At 36.7% G+C, this 23,810-nt stretch overlaps 1 protein-coding gene across 1 annotated transcript in view; it reads left to right on the top strand.

Annotated features, from left to right (window-relative positions):
* Positions 1 to 23,810, top strand: part of LOC140506076 (aldehyde oxidase 3-like) — a 104,221-nt gene that overhangs the window by 41,694 nt on the left and 38,717 nt on the right. Inside the window, exons 13-25 of the mRNA XM_072612837.1 lie at positions 3,739 to 3,848; positions 5,869 to 6,053; positions 7,548 to 7,710; positions 8,080 to 8,169; positions 9,690 to 9,859; positions 10,758 to 10,872; positions 11,042 to 11,164; positions 12,066 to 12,162; positions 14,277 to 14,401; positions 15,284 to 15,417; positions 21,018 to 21,105; positions 21,373 to 21,459; positions 23,508 to 23,699. Coding sequence (XP_072468938.1) covers positions 3,739 to 3,848; positions 5,869 to 6,053; positions 7,548 to 7,710; positions 8,080 to 8,169; positions 9,690 to 9,859; positions 10,758 to 10,872; positions 11,042 to 11,164; positions 12,066 to 12,162; positions 14,277 to 14,401; positions 15,284 to 15,417; positions 21,018 to 21,105; positions 21,373 to 21,459; positions 23,508 to 23,699 — 1,679 coding nt within the window. The remainder of the gene's footprint in view (positions 1 to 3,738; positions 3,849 to 5,868; positions 6,054 to 7,547; positions 7,711 to 8,079; positions 8,170 to 9,689; positions 9,860 to 10,757; positions 10,873 to 11,041; positions 11,165 to 12,065; positions 12,163 to 14,276; positions 14,402 to 15,283; positions 15,418 to 21,017; positions 21,106 to 21,372; positions 21,460 to 23,507; positions 23,700 to 23,810) is intronic.

The raw sequence follows: 23,810 nt of genomic DNA, 5'->3' as shown, positions 1-23,810 counted from the left end.
ATAAACTATGTAAAATATGAATTTTTGATAAGTGTGGCATTTTACTCTTTGGAGAGGCAATCAAGATGAGCTGTGTCAAGTTCTATCTCTGAAAATGGATGTGTAGCCATGGGCAAGTCACTTCTCTATGTCCTCAAATTACTATCTAAATTGATAGGTTGCAGAATCGATACTTATCTGCATTAATAAAATGAGTTTCTTTGCTCAAGGAACTCCCTAAAATGATAAAATCATAAACTTAGATCAATAACAAAAATCTTATCATCAGCTTTATAATTTTCAATGTAGGTTTGATGCTTATGAAAATCAACATATAATTTCAGTACAAACTTTGGAACAGCAAATCACAAAGAAAATAGATTCCTTATAAAGATAAAAGTTTAAAATGGCTTAGACCTGTAACCACAATATATTTTGACAAAATCCCTGATCATTATTTTTTCTTAAAGTCACACGTACTCATCTCAAATGAGGATAAGAGAAGTTGAAGTGGGTTGTTTGGCAGAGAACCTGCCAAAGCCAAAATGTCGTTGGCTCTTTCTACTTTTTGGACTTTCAGAAAGATGGAATATATTTACATAGAAAATGGGAAGGAAATTGTTCTTTTATGCTAACAATATTCCATCTTCTTACTCACCCTTGTCTTTTCTCATGCACACAAAGTCATATGTCTTTATACACTAAATGTTATGAATTTAAAAAAAAATAATCGAAGTAAAAGAAATCCCAGTTGGTTGACTGGAAGTGTATTAAGGAAGCAGCTCACAGTATTATTGAGGAAAATTTTATTAAAAACAACAAAACCCCTCAGATCTTCAAATGATCAGTTTAGGAAGAGGGTAGTTATCATTTCTCTCTCCCTCCTACAAATCTTTATAACATGACCACCAAATATCTTCTATTTCCTAATTTTTCAGGCTAGGCTAGAAATTTCTATTCTATATTTTTATAGAATTCTATTCTATATTTCTATAGAATTCTCCATTTTAAAAAAAGTAAACTCCTTGATATGAAGATGAGGTCAAAACGAATAACCAAAATACCCCTGTCCTTTCTGCTCTCTCTTTGAAGGCCCTTCTCCCACATTCTCTATTTTTCTAGGTTGCCAGCCATGTCATGACCATACACGTTCCTTGGGACAAACATTTTATTTTCTCCAGGTCTGCAAATAAGAAAAGGAGAAGGAAAGGGCAGATATCCCAACACTTGCTTTGGTATTTAAGGGTGAGGCACATGCCCCACCTAAGCCAGTAATTGAATAGACACAATGTTACTCTTATCTAAATCTATAATTGCCAACAAGATAAAGATTCCTTAAGTTTTTGTATGAACCAGTCAAGTGAGCCTATTTAAAACTGGCCCTTCAGAGAAGGGGTCTGTAGAATTTTCCTCTCCCCAAAAACTTTAGAAATCATATTATAATCATCATCATGAGTATATGCACATTATTATTGTATACAGCTGTATCTTACCACTTAGAAATGTGTTAACATACATTTTTCAGTTCTCTTAAGCAATAACAACTGGCATTTACATAGCACTTTGAAGTTGATGAAGAACTTTACATATGTTATCTTAGAGTGATTTTCACAGCTGCTCTGTGTGGTACATGCTATTATGCCCTATTTTACAAATAAGGAAAGGGACTGAGAGAAGGTTAGTAACTTGTCCAGGGTCCTACAGCTAGTAGGTTATCTGTGTCAGGCCCTGTCACCTAGCAGAATCTCAATGAGGTAGGGCAGATATCCTCTTGTGTTTTAGATGACAAAATTGAGGCTCACCTGGATTGGGTAACTTGTCCATATTTTTAGAGAAACCACGGGAAGACAGCCCTGTGAGGTTACTGTAGATCATGTAGCTGTTGATTATTTATGAACTAGCTGGTTTTCTTTTCTGTCTTTAGAGGCTACCTTTGGAGTTGTTCACCACTAGTTAATGATTTCCACCAGAGGGTGGGAAAGAACAGAAAATGATTATTTTTTAGGAACCTGTTAAACCAGAATGATTTCTTCCAAGCTTTGATTAGAGCAGCTTAGCAATGAGGACACATGTTAAGTAACTACCAAGGTGGGTAAGGCTTCCACACTGACAATGATCCAGGGTCTTTAGTTTATTAGTGTAAATGAACAAGGGCGATTTGCTCTGTTGCATAATCATAGACTTATTTATCCTCAGTCCTTGCAAAAGATGTGCCTTCTGTCATAACGTAGATCCAGCTTGAGAATAGGAGATGGATCTGCATGATAGATCAGTTACTCTGGGGAAAATGGACCAAAGCTTGGAGCTGAAAGTAGGCTTGTAGGGCCATTATCAGAGAAAGAAAGGACAGAACTATTGTAGAAGTAAAGCCTGTGGTTAAAGTAAAGCTCCTAGGCCATCCCCAAGTAGTGCTTTAATATGAAGAGATGCTTTTATTCTCAAAAAGACCAAAATTTTATCCCTCACTATGTACAATCAGGAAAGCCTGTGACTGTTGGTCAGAACATTTTGGGACCACCTTTTCTGAAGATATTTTCTAGCCAGGTAGTATTTTTGACTATGAAATAGTACTGTCCAACTTGACTTCCCATCTTATTCATCAGCTGTGCCTCTAAATGGCATTTTCTAAAATTAAAAACATTGGCTGAGGACAAAGATTTGTCAGCACTGCAGGCATTCAAAAGAATGAACTTTGGGTTTTGAATTAAAATAGGAGTTCCAGAACTGCTTGTATCTTTGAAATAAGTTCACAGTAGAAATGACTGCTTTGAAGGGATGTGAATGTATGTATTTTCTACCATTAGTCTGACTTCTTTGGAAGGATATAGTAGAAAGAAAATGATGGACTGCAAGAGAACTGGATTCAAATCCTCATACTACCACTTGCTAGTTGTGTGATATTGAACAAGTCACAGCCTCTTTTGCCATCTATAATAATATGTAATATCTGCCAAGAATAACATATTGTACCTCTCAGGATCCTTATGAGGATCAAGGAGGTAATGCATATAAAGTGTTTTATAGTCTTAAATGGCCATATAAAAGTTGGCTCTTATGATTTATATGATTTCTACCTCTTTTCCTCTTCTACCAGAATGGATTATTAAGCACCTACTGGTACTTATCTACCTGGAAATATCTACCTGGAAAGCTAGTTGGCACAGTGGATAGAATGCTGAGTCTGGAATCAGGAAGGCTCATCTTCTTGAGTTAAAAACTGACCTCAGACACTTAATAGTTCTGTGACCTTAGGCACGTCACTTAACCCTGTTTGTCCCAGCATCCTCTTCAATAAAATGATCTGGAGAAGTATCTTTGTCAAGAAAACCCCAAATGAGTCCACAGTCAGACATAATTAAAAAATGACTGAACAACAACATGAAACCTCTCTTTTATTATAGAGGACAGACAAATTCCTTCTAAATGCAACCTTATTTGTATGCTCCCCACATGTCAAGATTTCCCACTTATCCAGAACAATTTTTAGGTCAAAGGTTCATGGAGCTTTTAAGCCCCTTTTCTGTGCACTAGATAAGTCCTACTGTCAGTATATATAAAACATACACGCCTTTTCAGGGGAAGAGTCCTAGGAGATCTTTCCAAATCTAGGTATACCCCATTTATATTACATTTAGAGTGCCATTTACTGACATTTTTCAATTTTTCTTTTTGTTTAAAAATCATTATTTGGTGTTATAAGAATGTAATTTTTTTTATTTTGTTAAAAATTTTCTATGAAAGTCTTCTTTTGCTTAATAGAAGGAACACAGCAACTTCCTTTAAATGATCGTTTTCTTGCTGGGGCACCAGATGCAAACCTTACAACAGAACAAGTTTTAGTCTCTGTGTTTATTCCTCTCTCTAAAAAGGTAAGAGATCACGATGATTCTCCACTTTGTTTTTAGCAAAGTTCTTGCTTTTAGTTCTACACAACATTAGGCATAATGAGGTGGGGAAGGTGTGTTGAGGAAATACTAAATTTATAGCAGAAAAAACATGGAAACTTAATATATTACATATATATATATATATGAACAATTACATATTAATAATAAATTCGATTTGATCCTTATTTGTTGGGTGGCTTTAGAAAGTTTCTTAACTTTTGCTGTCATTAAATTTCACCAGCTCTAAAAAGATCATGGCAATTGAAATCATAGAATTTTAGAACCTGAAGGGACTTTAGGAACCATCTAGTCAAACTTGGTTTATTTGCAGAGCAGGAAGCAGGTTCAGAGAGACTAGAGAGAGGATGTACTCATGATTACTTGGCAAAAGAGCCTAGATTTGAACCAATACCTCTATGGAGAAGATATTAAGGATAAGAAATAATGTTAATTTTCTTTCCATTTTGGTCACAATGTTCTAAATAAACAAGAATGTCAGCCAGTGGTCAAGAAAACAACTAAGTTTCAAGTAATGCTAAGGAAATTTTTAGTATGTGAAGGCCTTATTTCATTATTGATTGATAAGATTTGAACAGCAACAGAACCTCTCCCAATGCCTTTTAGCCTGTCAACAAGACAACAAACTTCATGCCTCAAAGGGGATCTTAAACAAACTTTGAGATCTCATGTCTACCTGCAGTTCAGCTAGAGGCCTCAGGGGATTGAACTCCAAGTTGCTCCAACTTCAGACACTTAGCTGTGTGACCCTGGGCAAATCATTTAACCTTGGTCTCAGTTTCCTTGTCTGTAAAATGGGAACCATAATAGTATTTACTTCCCAGAGTTGTCCTGAAGGATCAAATGAGATAATATTGGTAAAGCACTTTGTAGACCTTACAATGCTATACAAATGCTAGCTATTATTATTATTTACAACAATAAATACAGATTTATTATGAGAAAACTAGGAATTACTGGCATTCTCTTTTCTTACGACTATAGAATTAGATCTCAGGCAAGATCCCAGAGATACTTTAGTGCAGTTGCCTCTCTTTACAGATGAGGAAACTGAGGAGCGCAGAGTACAGGACTTGGCCAATGTTACACAGGTAGTAATAGACAGACCTAAGGTTTACACCCAAGTTCTTTGACTTCTGCACTGGACTTTGAATTCTCTTTTCCTAAAATGATTACATTTATTTAGCATGGACTAGGTGCAAAATATACACTAGATGCGTAGAAAAATCACAGGATCATAGAATTTTAAAGCTGGAAAGAACCCTAGAAATTACATTGTCCAAGACACTCATTTACAGATAAAACTAAATTCTAGGGAAGTGAAGTGACATATGTAGCATTACACAAATAGTGAGTATTAGAGCCAGAATTCAAACCTAAGTCATCTTCCTCCATGTTCTGTAGCTGCCTAATAAACTCAGTCAAGTGATCAAAATTCAGAGAAAGGCTGTGAATGAAGTAGGGTTGTTGTCATTTTCAGTCTCATCTGACATTCCATGACCTCATTTGGGGTTTTCTTGGCAAAGATAGTGGAGCAGTTTACCATTTCCTTCTTAAGCTCATTTTGCAGATGAGAAAATTGAGGCAAACAGAGCAAAGTGACTTGTCTGGGATCAAACAGCTAGTATCTGAGGCCAGTTTTGAACTCAGGAAGGTGATACTTCCTGGCTCTAGTCTTGACATTCTATCCACTGTACCACTTGACTGTTTCCCAAACTGGGTTTAGATAAGTGTTATCCCTGTGCAGAAGTCAGTAGTGGTGGTCTGCCTTTTGGAGTATACATTGCAGACAAATCTCATGCAATAAGAGCTCTTGATTACTGAAGACTGGAAACTACTCTAGACTTAAGGGATTGCATGACTTGGTGCTAGTAGCAGGAGAAGAGAATTGATGTGGTCCTGTGATACTTGACTGGAAAGAATGAAGTGGGCTAATGGAGTAGAAAAAAAACAGAAAAGTACATTCATATTGTTGTTTTTCCAGTGGGAGTTTGTGTCAGCTTTCCGACAGGCACAACGTCAGCAGAATGCTTTAGCAATTGTGAATTCTGGAATGAGAGTCCAATTTAAGGATGGCACAAACACCATTAAGGACTTAAGCATTTTATATGGAGGAATCGGCTCTACTACCATCAGTGCAAACAAATCATGTCAGCAGCTCATAGGAAGGTACTGTACACGTTCAACCAGTTTTTAATGAGTACTGTGCTATATGCTATAGAGAATACAAGGATGAAGGGAGATGACATCTGCACAGTACTAGAGTACTGACTAGAACACATTAAGGGCATTATAGTAGTATTAATGAGGTACTAGGAGAATTCAGAGAAAGTTCTGGCTGCAGGGATCTGGGAAGGCTTCATGGAGCACACCATTTCAGCACTGGGTGGAGTCACATTGTAAAGAGTCTTGAGTAGTACTTTAAGTAGTTTGCACTTTATTGATTGGGCCTAGGGAGCTATTCAAATTTTTGAGCAAGAGGCTCACATGACTGAGAGCTGCCTAATTTGGTAAAAGAGTGTATACTGGATTGGGGGGGAGAGAGACCTTAATTAGCATTCAAGTTCACTGCATATTACTAGTGAGAGCGACATCAGCTATTATCTCTTGTATAATCACTGTCACATATGCAAGAGAACGAAGGTATATTATATGGAAGTACCTACAAAACTGGACTAAGAATAAACTATTTATTTTTTAATCAGGAAATTGTGATTTCATTGATGTGGGTAACCCTCTATCAAAGGAGATTGTATCATGCCTCCTTCTCAGTAGATAAGATTCAGGAATTGAGATGGCCCTCCAAAATTGTCACCTCATGTCCAGCCTTTCAGTAGTAAGCCTATCTAAAATTTCCAAAACTGCTCCTTATGGCAGGTCATAATCAAAAACTTTATATTGTGTTTAAACCTGCAGAGTTCATACTTACTGATATGGTCTTTAAAAACACAAGAGAAATTCCATGTCATGATGAAGCATCAGATAAGGATTGAAGTTGGGCAGAAATAAAATGCATGAATACAATTCATACATATGATAGCCTGGCTACTTTACTTCAGTGTGAAGAATGGTAGAGTGTTTTCAATGATCCCTTACATAAACTCCAACTTTTTAACACCAATATTCTTCTGATGGTGCAGTATGACTGCAATTCATGCAACACCATGATCTGAAGAGTAAAAATTACAGTTAATACAAGTCGAAATTGAAAAATTCATGTAGGCTACAACATATCACCAATCATGATGTATATAAGAAATTGTATGAAAGATAATATCCATAAAAATGTGGGATTAGAAAAGGAGAGGGGCTGGTAACATAGCAAAAATAAAGGGGCAAGAGATGCCTAGTGACCACCAAATATTAATGACTTCTAGTATATTGGGTAGAACCTTTACAGAGACTTTATGAGAGAACGTGGACAGAGTATAGAACATAGAAGTGTAAATAGATTGCAGCTTGTACTGTTAGAGTGAGGACCCACATCAATAAGTTCATAGATACACTTAAGTTTACTATAGAATGTTCCTATGTTATAATGTTATTATATGAAGACTTTGCCATTCATTAAAAGTAATTTAAAAAGATTTAAATACATTTTCTTTTCTGACAAACACTTTATGTGTATTTTACTGGACTAAATTAGTATATTTTTCCATCTAGGGCCTGGAATGAGGAGATGCTAGATGAAGCCTGCAGGCTAGTCCTAGATGAAGTGACTATCCCAGGCTCATCTTCTGGTGGAATGGTCGAATACAAAAGAACTCTCATGATCAGTTTCCTCTTCAAATTCTACCTGGAAGTGTTGCAGGAATTAAATGTTAGGGTAATGTGTTTCTGCTTATGTGTCTACCATTACTTTTTGCAGAACTAAGATAGAAGATTGTTTATTGTGATAAAAATCATTTTTATCCAAGAGCAGAGGTCTTTTTTTGTAGCTTTTGTTTCATTCCTGGTCTATTGGTAAGAATTTTAATGATGTATAGTTGTATTTAGAATTTCAAAACTAACCCTTAGATGTGTTTTAAAGCTACTTGCCACAGCCATAGAGGATTTTAGAGAAAGAGTTTTGAATGAGTCTCAAAACCTTACTTAGTGTTAATCCAATTCACATTTATTTTCTCAATGAATTGGTGGCTAATTGATTTCACAAACACCTAAACTATTTTAAACAATGAACATATTCTTTTTTCAGGACCCCAGATATCCTGATGTCCCCAACAAAGTTCAAAGTGTCCTGGAAGACTTCCCCTTAACCATACCCTGTGGAACACAGGCTTATGAGGTCAGTGGGTTTACTTTCTTTAGAAAAAGATGGCAAGTTCAATACTGGAAATATTATGCATATGTTATGTCTGTGGAGTTTTTTTTAATGTGTAATCCTTCAAAGAGTCATGTCAGCTCATTCCAATAGGTATGACAGCTCATGCCTGAATCTAACTTAAAAATTTACTGTTCTCTAGAATTTAATTTATTTCGTTATAACTGTCGTTATGGTTAACAGTGGAGGGGATCAGCATTGACAGCTAGAAAGTGGTGGTAGGAGGTTGGGAGAGGGAATCAGGAAAAGCTCCACAAAGGGGGAAAATACCTGGAGCAAGTCTCAAAGTAAGACCAATGAGGAAAGAAGTGCATTCTAGGCATGGAGACCAGCTTCAGCATGGAAGCAAGAGGATCAAGTCCTATCATGAATTTAGAGTGGAATGTCATTTGTGAAGGGGGATAACATGAAACAAGACTGGAAAGAGAAGTGGAAGCTAGAGTGTGGAAAGCCAGTAACGAGTTTACATTTTAGTAAGAGTTACTGAATATTTTTGAAAAAGGGAGTCATGTAGTCAGACCCATGCCTGAAAATTATTTTGGAAATTACATGAAGAATGTATTGAAGAGAAAGAATGAAGCAGAGAGACCAGCTGAGCTCATAATAGGAGGAATAATGTAAAAAGAGATAAATGCAATTGTCCTAACATAGATTTAAAAAAATTAGCTTCACCAATATAAGATGGAGCAGAAGTGAAGATGTAGCAATTTGAGAAAGATTTTGGGATTCTAGTGAACTTCAGTCTCAAGATTAGGCAACAGTATGATATGGCACCTCCCAAAAAAGCCTATGGAATTTTAGGCTGTGCTAAGATATGTATTTGTATCCATAATGAAGGAAGTAGTGGTCCTGCTGAGCTCTGCCAGAGGAAGACCACATCTGTAGTATTAGGTTCAATTCTGGGCCCCACATTTCAGGTAGGATATTGATTAACTGGGGAACGTCCAGAGGATACTATTCAGAAAGGTGAATTGCCTTTAGATCATGATGTTATATGGTAGATTGAACGTACCGGGGATGTTCATTTTAGAAGATTTGGAGGAACCTGTGAGCTGACTGTCATGTGACAAAGGAAGTAGACTTCTTGGAGCTGTAGAATTTTGTTTTCAGAGAGGCAGATTTCATCTTGATCTCTAGAAAGGCTTCCTGAGAAAGTAGAATGAGTTACTTCAGTAATCCGTGTGTCAACCACATTATGGAATGTATTTTTGTTCCAATATGGATTTGACTAGATAACCATTGATGTCCCTCTTAATTCTGTGATTCTTTGATACTTTTAAAACCTATTTGGGGAACAAGAGAATTGAGACATATACCTCACAGAGAACTGGCTTGTAAGTGAAAGGCTTAAAAGGTTCCTAATGGTTTATTATTTATTATTTTATTTTGTTTTGTTTTAGTCGTAAAAGTGTGTACTTTTGGTCAACATGCTATGAATGTTTAGACTTGGATTTGTTTTTTTTTGTTTTTGTTTTTAAACATAGTGTGTAGACTCCCATCAACCACCCCAAGATCCAGTTGGTCGTCCAGTCATGCACCAATCTGGTATTAAACATGCCACTGGAGAAGCTGTATTTTGTGATGACATGCCTGCTATAGATGAAGAACTCTCCCTAGCTGTAGTAACCAGTACAAGACCTCATGCAAAAATCATGTAAGCTAATAAAGGAATTTAGCTTTTTATTTATATAAATTTAACTGCTTTGTATTGAAAGACAGTCGTGGGATGTTACTTAATAAAATGACAAATTATAAGATGTGAATTTAATGGAACAAATATTTATTAAATCTTCACTGCGTGTGCTGTCCTGTGCTGGGGTTACAAAGATCAATTAACATTACAATCTCTCTTTCCCTTAAATCCAGCATGGGAGAATGAAACAAATGAACAAAAGTAATGCAGACTAGAAAAAGGTTGAAGGCACAGGAAAGGTCAAAAAGAGTGGCTTTTGAAGTTCAAAGATGGGGGGATTATTTTTAGTTGGCAGTATGGAGCATCAAGTAAAGCCTTATGGAGGAGGTGGCCTCTGAGATCAGTCAGCCTTGGCAGAGAGGAGAGATGTCAGCTTACAATGCAGTGTGTGCAAGTGTAAAGCCATGTAAAGCAAAGGACGGAAAGCTCATCTCTAAATGGGGAGTTATTACTGTCTAAAACTATGAGAATTTAAAGAGCGATGGAATGTTTTATTTAACTTCCTCAGCTCATGGGATCCTCAGCCCATTTCTCTAAATCTCTAAATCAGTGGGTCTTTTCCTATGGTATCAAAAATTCAACAACTTCTTTCAGATTATATCATGAGTATGGGAGCAATGAATGATGATGATAAGGTTTCATCTCTTTCATCACTCCCTAAAAGAAACCATGAAAATGCCTTATGAAGTGATTGGGGGTTTTTTGTTTGTCCTCTATAATATAATTGTAGTTTTTAATTGATTTCTCAATATGGAATCATTCATTGGTGATATGAGTGTGTCTTGATGGAATCCCTGATGGACAAAGGTTTTGTTCCCTCTATTGCTCTGTACCTCTCACATTTCTGTTCTCTTCCCAGATCAATTGATGCATCCGAGGCTCTTGCCTTGCCTGGAGTTGTTGATGTAATAACAGCTCAAGATGTTCCAGCTGAAAATGGTGATGAAGAAGAGAGGCTGTATGCCCAGGATGAGGTACTGTGCTTGTCCAGGTGTCTGCCTATAAGGGCTTGTTTAATGGATGCTTTGTTTAGTTTTTATTTCAGACCTGGAAACTTACATGTTTTATACCATGTCAGAAACTGAATGTAATTAACAAGTGCTCTGAAACTAGCATAGCTTCCATTGTTGGATTGTTCTGCAGGTGATTTGTGTGGGGCAGATTGTCTGTGCTGTGGCAGCTGATTCATACTTTCATGCGAAGCAGGCAGCTAAAAAGGTGAAAATTGTGTATGAAGACATGGAGCCAGTGATTGTGACAATTAAGGTACTGCATTCTCCACTGTCTGGAGAGAGTACTGAATCACTTAATGTTTGTAATCCCTCTGTCAGGATTCATCCAGTCATTGATTTGCATGATAATCCACTTTATGTAGACATTTAAAAGTTTGTCATTTCTATTGTAGTAATGAAATTACATAAAAATAAAAGTAATCATAACTAAGGCTTGCAGAATATACTACATATTTTTTTTTTTGTTAGGAACTTGCAATAACCCCATGAAACAGTACAGTCATGCTCGTTTGAGGGTCTGTGGTGGACCCTCCCTGGTCTCAGGAGCTGAGGAATGGGGGAACAAAAAGTTGCATCACAGATAGAACTCAGGAACTCAAGTAGACACTGGATCAAATCAGGAATCCCAACAGTCATAGAGAGCTGATGAGAGAAAAGGCTGTGGGGCCAGTTTCTGAGAGGTCAATGAAAACTTTCCAGATTAGTTGCTGCCTTCACTGACTTGTATCCAGGGGACTGGTAGAGCTGTGAATACTTGGGAAGTTTGCTGGAGAAAACCAGAGGGAATGGCCTGGCCTCATTATATGCCATGTCTTTTAGATCCTCTCAGGAGAGAACCATAGATTCCCCATTGAAAGAGCCTTGAGATAAGTTTTATTTGTAATCCTGAACATAGGAATCCTGTATCCTCACTCTGTGTGTGTGTGTGTGTGTGTGTGTGTGTGTGTGTTTCTTATTCAAGGAAAATAAAAACTAAGTGAATAAGAAAATAAATATAATAAAAGGGTTCTTCACAATGGCCCAAGCCTGTCAATATATTGGTTGTTCTTGGTTTTATGGGCTAGATGAGAATGGGACATATAAAAAATCTGAAATCTTGAATTGTGCAGCATTTTTGATTGTTCAGTCTGTTAAAGTTGTTTTTGTCTTCATAGGATGCAGTAAATCACAAGTCATTTATTGGATCAGAAAAAAAATTAGAACAAGGAAACGTTAAGGAAGCATTTCAAACTGTTGATCAGATCATTGAAGGTAAGTTCCTATATCCCAGTAGGTCAGTAGGATGTGAAGGATATTTTAATAAAGGCTTTGTTTTGGACTTTCATATATATATTATTATATATATAAAAATATATAAATATATTCACAATTGGAAATTTGTTTTGCATGATTGAACCTATGAGAATAACCTATGAGAAATTGATTGCCATCCAGGAAGGGTAGTTTGAAAGAGGGAGGGAGAGAATTTGGAAACCAAAATTTTTTTTAAAAATGTTAAAAATGGTTTGTAAATACAGTTGGGAAAATAAAATATTATTTGAAAAATAACGTTCCATTGAATTCTGAATTTTAATGGAAGTGAATAAAGATATAGATTATCCAAATTATCAGACAGTTTAAAAAAATCTTCAATACAGCAACACTCCAGATAACAGATATCTAGACAATTAGCATGTTGATGAACCTGGTTTAAAGAAGTTCAGCCTCATAGCCCAAGAAAACCTGAACTCAACAACCTGTATTGAAAAGCTTCTTCTAGTTTTATTGAACTAGTTATAGGAGAGAAACTGAGAACTGTATTTTCATCACTAATAACTTGACAAGTGTTTGCCAATTATTTCTCTGTTTAATAGAATCATTGCCAGTTTCTTGAAGTATAAATTCAGTTTTATAAATATGTATGTATGTATATGCACATACATATGTGTGTATATATATATATATACATATATATGTGAGCTGTCATTATTTTGAATTATCCTCATTATTGTAGATTAGGAGGCAATGTGGTACAGTGGAAAGGGGTCAGGATTTGGAGTCAGAATACCTGAGTTTGAATATCGATATGACTTTGGGCAGACAAGTCACTTGACCTCTGTTTGCCTAAGTTTCCTCATCTATAAGATTGGGATCATAATACCACCTACCTGCCAAGATTATTGTGGGGATCAAATGAGAAAATAATGGTAAAGCACTTAGCACAGTGCCTGGGACAAAATAAGTGCTTTATAAATGTTAGTTTTTATCATTATCAATATTATAATGGATGGCAGTGGTACTGTTGTTATTATTTTCTTCATTTGTAAAATGAGACAGTTGGACTAAGGTCCTTCCAGTTATAAACCCATGATTCAGAGTATCAAGGGCTATTTGGATGCTAAATATCCAGTTTTCTATATTATTCAATAGTTTGTATGATCTCTGGTATCCAAATGTTCATTATTTTCCATGCATCTTTGAAGCTTTCTTCTTTTTTTTCCTTTTTGCTTTGTTTTGTAGTTAGATGAAATTTTGTGGAAAATTTTCTTATTTTCACCCTATACTTCATCAGGTTATTTTTAATTAGAGCACCGGATGTGGAATGGGGATAACCTGAGTTCAGATATGATCTCAGGCACTTACTAGCTATGTGACTCTGGGCAAGTCGCTTGATATCTGTTGGCCTCATTTTTTTTTTCAACTGCAAAATGGGATAATAATAGTACCTACGTCCCAGAGTTTTTGGGAGGGTCAAATTTGATAATATTTATGAAATATTTAGCACAGTATCTGGCAAACAGTAGAAGCTATATAAATGCATGTTCCCTTCTCTTTCCCCTCCCTGCCCCCTCCATCAGAGATGAACTTTAGTATGCATTTTTATTCTGTTTTCAAAATGTCTTTACTTTATCATGATGGCTTATTCATTTGATGAATAAATTGGTTGGTAGACTAAAGATTTTGAGATGTTCATTGTTCTGAATAATTTAACTGATAAAGGGGATAACCCCCATTTAATTAGAACAAATGTATTCCTTAACATTTCAGAAGTGAGGTGTCCCTGTATTTGGCTTTGGAGTGTGATTATTTTTCTTAAGCAAGCTTACCTTCCCAGTTATGTCAAATAAATTGCCAAAGTGATTTCTAGTCTTTCTGGCCATACTGAAGGGGCAGACTGAAGATAATGTATGCCTCTAGGAACAAGATGGATGGCCTTTCTTTATTCTTTATACTTATCCCTGAAGGTGTAAGGGAATCTTCTATGTAGGATCTGGAAAAAGTTAACTTTTTGAACTAAGTAAAATATATTATACTATTCTTTATTGTACATGTCGGTTCATTTTTCCTTAGACTACCAATTTTGGCTGTTTCCCTTTGTGTAATAGGTGAGGTACATGTGGGAGGCCAGGAACATTTTTATATGGAAACCCAGAGTGTCCTTGTGATTCCAAAGACAGAGGATAAAGAGATGGAGATATATGTATCAAGCCAAGATGCTGCACTGGTGCAGGTGAGGTGCTTTAGGATCATCTCTTGAGAATTTGAATTTATAATGATGGGAGTATCATTTCCTCAGTTTGTGGATGTGAAAGAGCAATTGTTTTTGCCCAGAGGTAGAGCAGCAAGCCTAAAGGATAGTGAGAATCTCCAAATCTCAGCTTTCTGCGTACTTCACAGAAACTAGGCGTAACCACTCTGTCCTTCTTTTATTCCACATAGAGTTATAGAATCTCAGAGTATGTGCTCAGGGAATTAATAGAACTTGGACTTTAGGAAGATAATTTTGGCAGCGGAGCAGAGGATGGATTGGAGTGGGGAGAGACTTGAGGTAAGGAGAATTAGATGATGAGGGCTTGGACCAAGTTAGTGCCTGTGTGAGTGGAGGCAAGGGATAAAGTCCCCTTAATAAATGGATTTGTTCTGTAAAGGCCACCCCCAAGGACCAAGAAGGCCATATGTGGCCTCGAGGCTGAATTCTCCCCACCCTGGTACAGGGCTTTCTAGAATCAAGGCTCTTCTGGCATAGCCAGGGTAACCTCTGTGCCACTATAGGATTTTACAGGATCCTATACCAGAATAGGGTCTTAGTGGAATGATAATGATAATGATAATAATGTTAATAGATAATGTTTGGATTGCAAAGATGAAAGAAACATTCTCATTTATGAATTTTCCTCAGTTTATACCTTCTTATTCAAATCAACATTTTTTCTAATACCCAGAGAAATATAACTAGAGGGCTTTCTTTGATTGTGCTTTTATGCTGATTATTAGACCTGAATGAAGAAAAGTATTTCTGTTTTAGTAAGTAAGTCAGCAAGCAGCTTATCGAAAATGGGTGCTCTGGATCAATTATTATGCTGCATATAATGGATTTTGTTCTGACTCACAGGAAAAAGTGGCCTCAGCTTTGGGTGTTCCCAGAAACAGAATCGTGTGCCACATGAGACGGGCTGGTGGAGGTTTTGGAGGCAAAATGACCAAGCCTGCTCTACTGGGAGCTGTGGCTGCTGTGGCAGCAAATAAGTGAGTTTTCTTTGAGTTTCATAATTTAAAAAATTCTTATTTATACTTTTAAATTTTGAGCCTTTGAGAATTTGGCTTCTGGTCATATGCTTTCCTTCATATAATTTCTAGTCAAAATCATCCAGAAAGTTCCCATTCAACATTCTCAGTGTTAAAGGTCATGGGATAATAACAATGAAAAGAGTTTATAAAGTGTCCTTAGTAACAACCCTGAAGGTCTTGTGAATGTCATCATCGTTATTTTATTGATGGTGAAATTGAGGCTTTGTGGAATGTTAGAAGGGAGGGCAAATGGGAGTAGGGAGTTGCTAGAAATAAACACTTTCGAGAAGGGTCAAGTTCAGTTGTAGGGGGGGAAAGTAAAAGAGGATAGCGTAGGTCAGAGGACAATATAATTAGTATTACACAGCATGATTACTATGGAAGTCTTTTGCAAAACAACACATATTTAGTCTGTATTGAATTTCTTGCCTTCTCAGTGGGGCTGGGGAGGGAGGGGGGGAGGGAGAGAAGTTGGAACTCAAAGTATTGGAACCGAATGTTGAGAATTTTTATTGCATATAATCAGAAAATAAGAACTACAGGGATAGGGATATGAAAATTCATCTTTTTGATGAAAGAAAAGAGAGAAGATGGGGATAGGAGAGGGGTGGGGTGTGTTGGAGGGGAGGGTACATTGAGGGAAGGAGTAATCAGAATGCAAGGTATTAGGAAATGGGGAGAGGGGAGTGATGGGGAGAAAAATTGGACATGTTACATAGTGAGGTAAAAGCAATTAGTATTAAAACAATAGACTGAATTAATTACTGAGAATAAATCAATGACATCTTTAGCTTGGAGAAAAGAATTTCAGTCTAAATTTCCTAGAAGAAGATAACCTTGGGTAAAATTTGGCATTCATGGAAAAGTCAAAGTTTTAATGGTAAATTTGATTTTATGATTGCCATTTAATCAGGAACTAGAACATGTATAGAAAGGCATGTAAGCCACTTAAGACTTGCCTCAAAAGATGTTCCTTAGCCAAAGTGAAACTATAATTATATTTGAAACCTGGTTATAGGAACTTGCCATTTTTAGATGCTATGGGACTATTAAGTGACTGTTCTTCTGAGTCTAATTCCAAGTATGTGTAGCAAGAAAAGCGATCTGAGCCTCCAATACATGATGACAGTAAGCTGATGAGATGCTGGTATGAACTGCATAGGTGATCTCAGGGGAAGGGTGGGAGAGTGGCTGTTCAGCATGGGCTGAGGTGGGATTCTCCTGACTCAATTTCTCCACTGACACCTGGTAGACTTTAAGCCTGGCTGAATGCAAGTGGATAATTTAGTCCTTCGTGGAATTGACATGTAGTTGGGGAGATTTTGTTTCCCTGCAATGTCCCTACTTTCGGTGACAATTTCCTGTAGTCAAAAGGTTTGTAAGCTAAATAACAGATCTATTCCATTATAGATTATGGATAGGGGAACATCCGAGGTTGTCTAAAATTAAGCTATTAGGTATAGGACTTTAGACCAACAACATTAAGTTAGGGTCCTTTAATTCTTAGTAATACTGTAGAGATAATTAGGTCAAAAGCTTGAGAAGTTAGCAACATAAATATTCTCTGTGTCTCAGTTGGTTAATGTTTAAAAAAAAAATTCTTTTGTGGTCCACATTGCAAATGTGTTAAAAAGATGTATCACCTGACCAAAAGTCTGAATTGCTTTATCTGTTATAAACTGTGTTAAAAAAAAAAAAAAGAAATGATGAGCAGGCTGACTTCAGAAAAAAGCCTGGAAATGATGCTGAATAAAGTGAGCAGAACCAGAACATGGTGCATCATAATAGCAACATGGTGCAATGACTAACTTTGATAGACTTAGATCTGCTCAGCAATACAGTGATGTAAGACCATTCCAAAGACTCATGATGGAAAATGCCATCCACATCCAGAGAAAACCTGATGGAGTCTGAATGCAGATTGAAGCATACTTTCACTTTCTTTTTTTCCCCCTTTTGTTGTTTCTTCTTTTATAAGATGACTAATGTGGAAGTAGGTTTAATACGATTGCACATGAATAACTTACATCAGATTGCTTACTGTCTTGGGGAGGTAAGAGGGGAAGGAGGAAGGGAGAAAAATTTAGAACTCAAAATCTTATAAAAATGAATATTGAAAACTATCTTTACATATAATTGGAAAAATAAAACAGTATTTACATTAAAAAAAAAAGAAAGAAATTGAGGCCCTGTGAGAAGATACCAAGTCTGATGCACTTTCAATAAAATGCTGACTTTTACATAAGGCTGCCTAACTTTAATATCCCTTTCTCATTCAATTCTAATTAAAACAGACTCTGACTTAATGATATGACAAGTCAAACTTTTCATTTTAGTACCTGAGTGAGTAGTTTAAATACTGATATGCCAATGCCTTCGGCTTTCTTAGTACTATAGGGATTAAAACTGAGTAAGCTAATTAGCACAAAGTCCTTAGTATGTGACAAGTTATAAGGAAAGAAAATACAGTTCCTGCTCTTAAACTGTTTTTAATCTAATGAGTAAAAGTTCAGATCAGCATAAATGAAAATGCCCTATGACATGAAAGCTTTTACCACTGCACCTCTCTGGGGCTATTAACCTTGACTCCCTAAATTAATTTGACCTTTTAACACTTTGAGGACTGAACTTCCTTTTCTCTACTGCGTACTTCAAAAGTCCTTATCAGTCTGTTCATTGTCTCCTTAAATCCAATTTCTGATGAAGAGGTGGCCCTAATAGTCCCTCTAGACCTGTCACTATACTTGTATGCACCCCTGATTCTATCCCCTCCCTTATTTTGCAAATTACAATCCTGGTTCTCTCTCTATCTCTCTCTGTCTCCTGTGATCCAGGCCCATATCACCAGCTGCCTATTGAGCATTTCAAACTAGATGCTCTAAAGGAATCTAAAACTCATCATATCTAAAAACGTATTTTGCTGAACCCCCCTCTGCTTCTTAACTTTGCTAATTTCTATCAAAGAAACTTCTATCAAAAGTCCCTTCTAACACCTCCTCCAGGCAGCTGCCAAACTCAGTTTCCTAAAACACAAGTGTGACCATGACACCCCTCTTCTCAAGAAGCTCTAGTGCTTTCCTACTATCTCTGGGGTCAACTACAACCTCCTCAGTTTGGCATTTAAAACCCTTCACAACCTAGTTCCAACCTGCCTTCCTAGACTTATTATGTATTATTCTGCTTCATGTACTTGATGGTTCAGCCAAATTGGCTTTTCTGTTGTTCCTTACGCAAGAAATTCCATCTCCTTTCTTCATACCTTCACGCAGGTTGTATACCTTTCACCTTGAGTGCATTGTCTCTTTATCTTAGCCTCCTAGAATCCCTAGCTTCCTTCAGAGCCCAGTGCAAGTCTCACTGCCCAGATGAGACCTTTCCTGATCTGCCTTGTTTTTAGGGCTTCTCTTCACAATTTTATTTTTGTCTTTATATCTTCACTGTCTGGCACATAGTAAGCATTTATTGATCGATTGCAATATGTTCTTAGAATCCATAAGTGCTGGGTCAGTGTTTCAGAGGATATAGAAACTCTTCAAAGGTGAAGAGGAGTCTGGGAAACTGGAAACAAAGCAGAGGAAATAAAAAGATACCTTGTAATTTTAATACTTAATATTTCAGAGGGGAAAATATCACTAGTATCAATATTCTGATAGAAGTCTTATTCACATTGCATAAAACATTCAATTTTCCTGAATTACAGTTTGGGAAGTACTATACTAGAAAAATTCTGAAATTATGTAATAAGACAGGATTGGGTTAGCTTTCCTCCAAACCCGATCAGATCAATTACATTTTCATATTCGAGATTTCTAGGCAAACTAGTAAAAAATTTTAGGTTATTGGAAGCATACTGAGAGTATATATATATACACACACACACACACACACACACAACACACACAGAGTTAATATCTACTTTTTTTTTTTTTGTTGCAGCTACCAATAGGGAGACAACCTGAGAGCTCCTGAATGTGGAAGCCAAATATTTTTGCATTTGGTTGGAAGTCATGGCTTCTACGCAGTTATTGGTAGTGGAATCCTGCTATAACTATTGAGAAACCAAGAAGGTTTAACAATGCCTCTCCTAAAATTTCTTTCTGAAAATCAAGACAACATTTACTATTCTTAATCCTGCAATATCCCTTCATAATCATTTGAGATCACTGACAATGGCTCAGTAATCACCTGACTGTGGTTCATTTGGTCCAGGAGAACTGAACTGATCTAAGAAAATAGGATACCCTATCATTTTTCCTTTTACTTATCTTGAATATCTACCCTGTAGTAGCTGGTTTTTGTTTTGTCTTGTGAGTCCCAGACCAGAGATAATTTTCATTGGCAGAAATAACCCACCAAACTCTCATTTCTCTTTTGAGCTCGGGTCAAACATCACTGACTTCTTGGGACATTTGTACCTAGTTGTCCTATAGACATCTCAAATTGAACATCTCCTAAAGAGAACTCATCATTGTACTCCTCCAACGCACTCTACTGTTTCAATCTTAATCTTCAGAGGGAGTTTAAAATTCCTAAAATAATCCACCAGAACACTAATTGAAGTCGGCTAACAGTTATAAATTAGTCATATAGTTGTTGTTGAGTTGTTTATCAGTCATGACTGATTCTTTGTAACCCTTTTGGGATTTTCTTGGCAAAGATATTGGAGTAGCTTTCCATTTCCTTCTCCCACAGATGAGGAAACTGAGGTTAACGGGTTTAAGTGATTTGCTCATGGTCACATAGCTAATAAGTATCTGAGAATGGATTTGAACTCAGGTCTTCTTGCTTTCAGGTGTGTCACACTATCCATTGCACCTCCTTATCTGCCTGTTATAAAATAACTTGTTTTTCTATAGAGGTGCTCATACACAAGGAAAACCTTTAAATTTACCTTTATTTTCAAGCTAAACTAAAGCAAATTACTTTTAATCCTTCTTGCAACTATCTTGACTAATTATTTCATTAGACTTTGGGCTGTTTTTATCACTAAGAAATGAATAAGGCTTCCAGAAATCTCCTCAAATCCTAAATTTCATCCTGAATCCAAGATCAAATATAAAATTCTTTGTTTGGTTCTTAGAGTTTTTCATAATCTAGATCCCATTCTGTTTCAACCTCTCCAGTCTGCATACACCTCATATGGCCTCACATAGTCTTTGATCCAGTGATTTTGTAATCCTTGCTTTTCCTCCATCACCTGATTCTAGACATTTTCACTGATCTCTGCCTCCTGGATTCCCTGGCTCCCTTCAAATCCCAGCTAAAATCTTACCTTCTCCAGGAATCCTTTCCCAATCCCTCTTAAGTCTAAGTCCTTCTCTTCATTGATTATTTCCCATCTTTTTCTGTATAGCTTGTTTACACATAGTTATTTGCATGTTGTCTTCCTCATTAGATTGTGAGCTTCCTAAAGCAAGATCTGCCTTTTTCCTTTCTTTGTATCCTTAACTTGGTGTCGTTGCCTAATACCTGTTTACTGACTGACTGAGTGACTGACTCAGTTGTCTGTTTTCACTCAACTTGAGATGTTCCTAAAGGATCTGCTTTGTTTCTTCCAGGACTGGCCGCCCAATTCGTTTTATTTTGGAGCGTGGAGATGATATGCTGATTACTGGAGGACGCCATCCACTACTTGGGAAATACAAAGTGAGTCAGCAGAGAAATTACTGCTGAGGAAGTGATAGAGAAAGTACAGGAGACTGATAGATTTGTGATTTCAAATTTCTGCAGTATGCTACACCAACACTTTCTTTTATGGATTGCTAAGAAGGATAGAATGGTCCCTGGGAGGATCCTAAAGATAAAATTAATATACTTTGCAATTTTGCTTGTGATGTTACCATTTGTTTGCTTACTGTAGTGCTTTCATTCCCAACTCTTCTCACATATTATGTGTTTATTTACCAATCCTAGATAGGCTTTATGAATGATGGTAAAATCCAGGCAGCAGATATTGAATATTATACTAATGGAGGATGCACACCAGATGAATCAGAAATGGTAAGCTACTGATATAAATGTGCAATGCCACTCTTGAGGGAAATCAATTTGAAAAGATCTTTGTTAGCAAAGTGTGATGGAGGGTCTCTGTTTAGTGGGTCACCAGTAGATGAAATGTAGGATAACAATGATGTTGGTTACCAAGAGAAGAATCACGTGGTGTACAAATTAAATATTCCCTCACTTCATCATTTGTTCTTATTCCTGTTCATTCTTTACTTCTAGCTCAGCTACTTTCATGAACAAATAAATGTCCCTCTTCCTCATTTCCCTGTACTGCACTTTCGTTTTACTGCACATGTCTGGTCCTGGCTTCTTATTGAGTGTACCCTCAGTGTTTCATAAAGACAACATTTTGAATCCGGTTCAACCCTGCCAACACTTTACTATGCTGTGCTGGAGAAAATTATGGAGTGATAAGTTTTGGGAAGCAAGTACTTCTGTCTTCTAGGAAGAGGGAAGCATCAGAACTCTACCTAGGCAAACCTTTCTTTCAAGTTACTGACGTTTTCCCCCTTTTAACATGTTCTCCTCTATTACCCATCAGGAATGAAGGGCTCCTACTTTCTTCCTTTGGTTTCCAGTGCTTCCTTTCTAAAACAAAAAAAGTTAAATCTTGAAGGGACCTTAGAAACCCTCTAGTCCAATGCCTCCATTATACAAGTGAAAACCCTGAGTTGCAGAGCAGAGAAGTGACTGGCCCACAGTCACAGGAAGAGTAAGTGGCTAATAGTAAGTTCAGGCATTGAACCCAGAGCCTGATTCTCCGATAACCACGTGTGGCACTCCACCCAGGCAATGGCCCACACTCCAAAATTTCCTTTAGTTTCTTCTCTCCTCCACTCCTTTGAACCTTTTGTTTTGCTTAGTGCTAGTATTGCAAATGAATTGGATTTAAGTGAGGCAGGGCTATGCAAAGTCACCAGCCTCACTCTCTCCTCCAGAGTCATCTGGGTCCAGAGGCAAGATATAGATCAGGACAAGTGGAGATGGCTCCCACATGAATGACACATTTAGAAAGAGCACTAGACTTAGATTCCAAAGATCAAGTTCTAGCTTTCTCACTTATTTCCTGTTTGAATTTCTTTTGGTCTGAGTTTTCTCTTCTATAAAATAGGTATAATAATATTTTCAGTACTTATCTCACAGGGTTGTTGTGTATAATGTACTTTATGAATCCTAAGTCACCATAAGAAATGTTAGGACCATTATCATTTTCTGTCTTGCTTCAGATGTTCCAATCAAGTTTCCAATGTTAATGTTTCTCCATTCTATTGTTAAAGGCTTTAAGATGTTTCTCCTGATGAGGCAAGCAAAGGTCTCTCATCAGCTCAGTGGTAATCATTGACTTTTCCCAAGTGGTTTATTTATTTATTCATTTATCACTTGCTCATTGAGTATCCACAAGCAATGTTGGATTCCCACACATTTGGTTTTCAGTTGGTTGGAAAGACTAAGGTGTTACATTCCCACAATTGAACACTACTTTATAATACCCTGTGTATGTTTCCAATGGTGTCAAAATCTTTTTTCTCTGTTCTTAAAAATGGATTCCATTTAAAAATAACAAATGAATGCCATAAACTATTTTTGGGGTAGAGAGGGAACTATTAAGATAATCAGTAAGCAATAATAGAATATCAAAACTTCTAGTGATGTAGCTGTCATCCCTCAAGGATAGAAATATGGAAATCAGTCTGTTGTCAATAAGAACTATTATGGACAGAGTACATTTCACAGAATGGCAACTGACTATTATTGTAACTACTACATACAGGTATAAGGATATATTTGTTAGGTCCTAATCAAAAGATATGGCTGGGTATAATTTGAGACTTTATATGTCAAAAGGGGTCATAGAGAAAGTAGAAAAGATTTGAAGGGGAAAAAAAAGAATTTTGGGATTGTCTAGCCAAGAGTAGAGAAGACTGATGGTTAATAATGAATTTTTGAGGTCAAGAAGATTGGGCTACTGATACTTTGAAATGCTACCTAACCTTTATAGTTTTATGATTCTTAACTAGTGTTCTTCTTTGGAAAAATTTCAGGTAATAGAATATGCTTTACTCAAACTGGAAAATGCTTATAAAATTCCTAACCTCCGAATCCAAGGTCGGGCTTGCAAAACCAACCTGCCATCCAATACAGCCTTCAGAGGCTTTGGGTTTCCCCAGGGAACCTTTGTGACAGAGTGCTGGATAACAGCTGTGGCAGCTAAATGTAATTTACCAGCAGAGAAGGTAACTAAAAAAAATTAAAAAAAGAAAAACAAAGATCAGATGGAGACAAGATTTTTTTTTTGACAGTTCCATAACATCTCTTCTTTTTAAAATAAATTTTTTCTTCAAAAC

This window comes from Notamacropus eugenii, chromosome 5 (genome assembly GCF_028372415.1).
Source record: "Notamacropus eugenii isolate mMacEug1 chromosome 5, mMacEug1.pri_v2, whole genome shotgun sequence".
Taxonomy (NCBI): domain Eukaryota; kingdom Metazoa; phylum Chordata; class Mammalia; order Diprotodontia; family Macropodidae; genus Notamacropus; species Notamacropus eugenii.
This window is presented reverse-complemented; position numbering and strand designations above follow the sequence as displayed.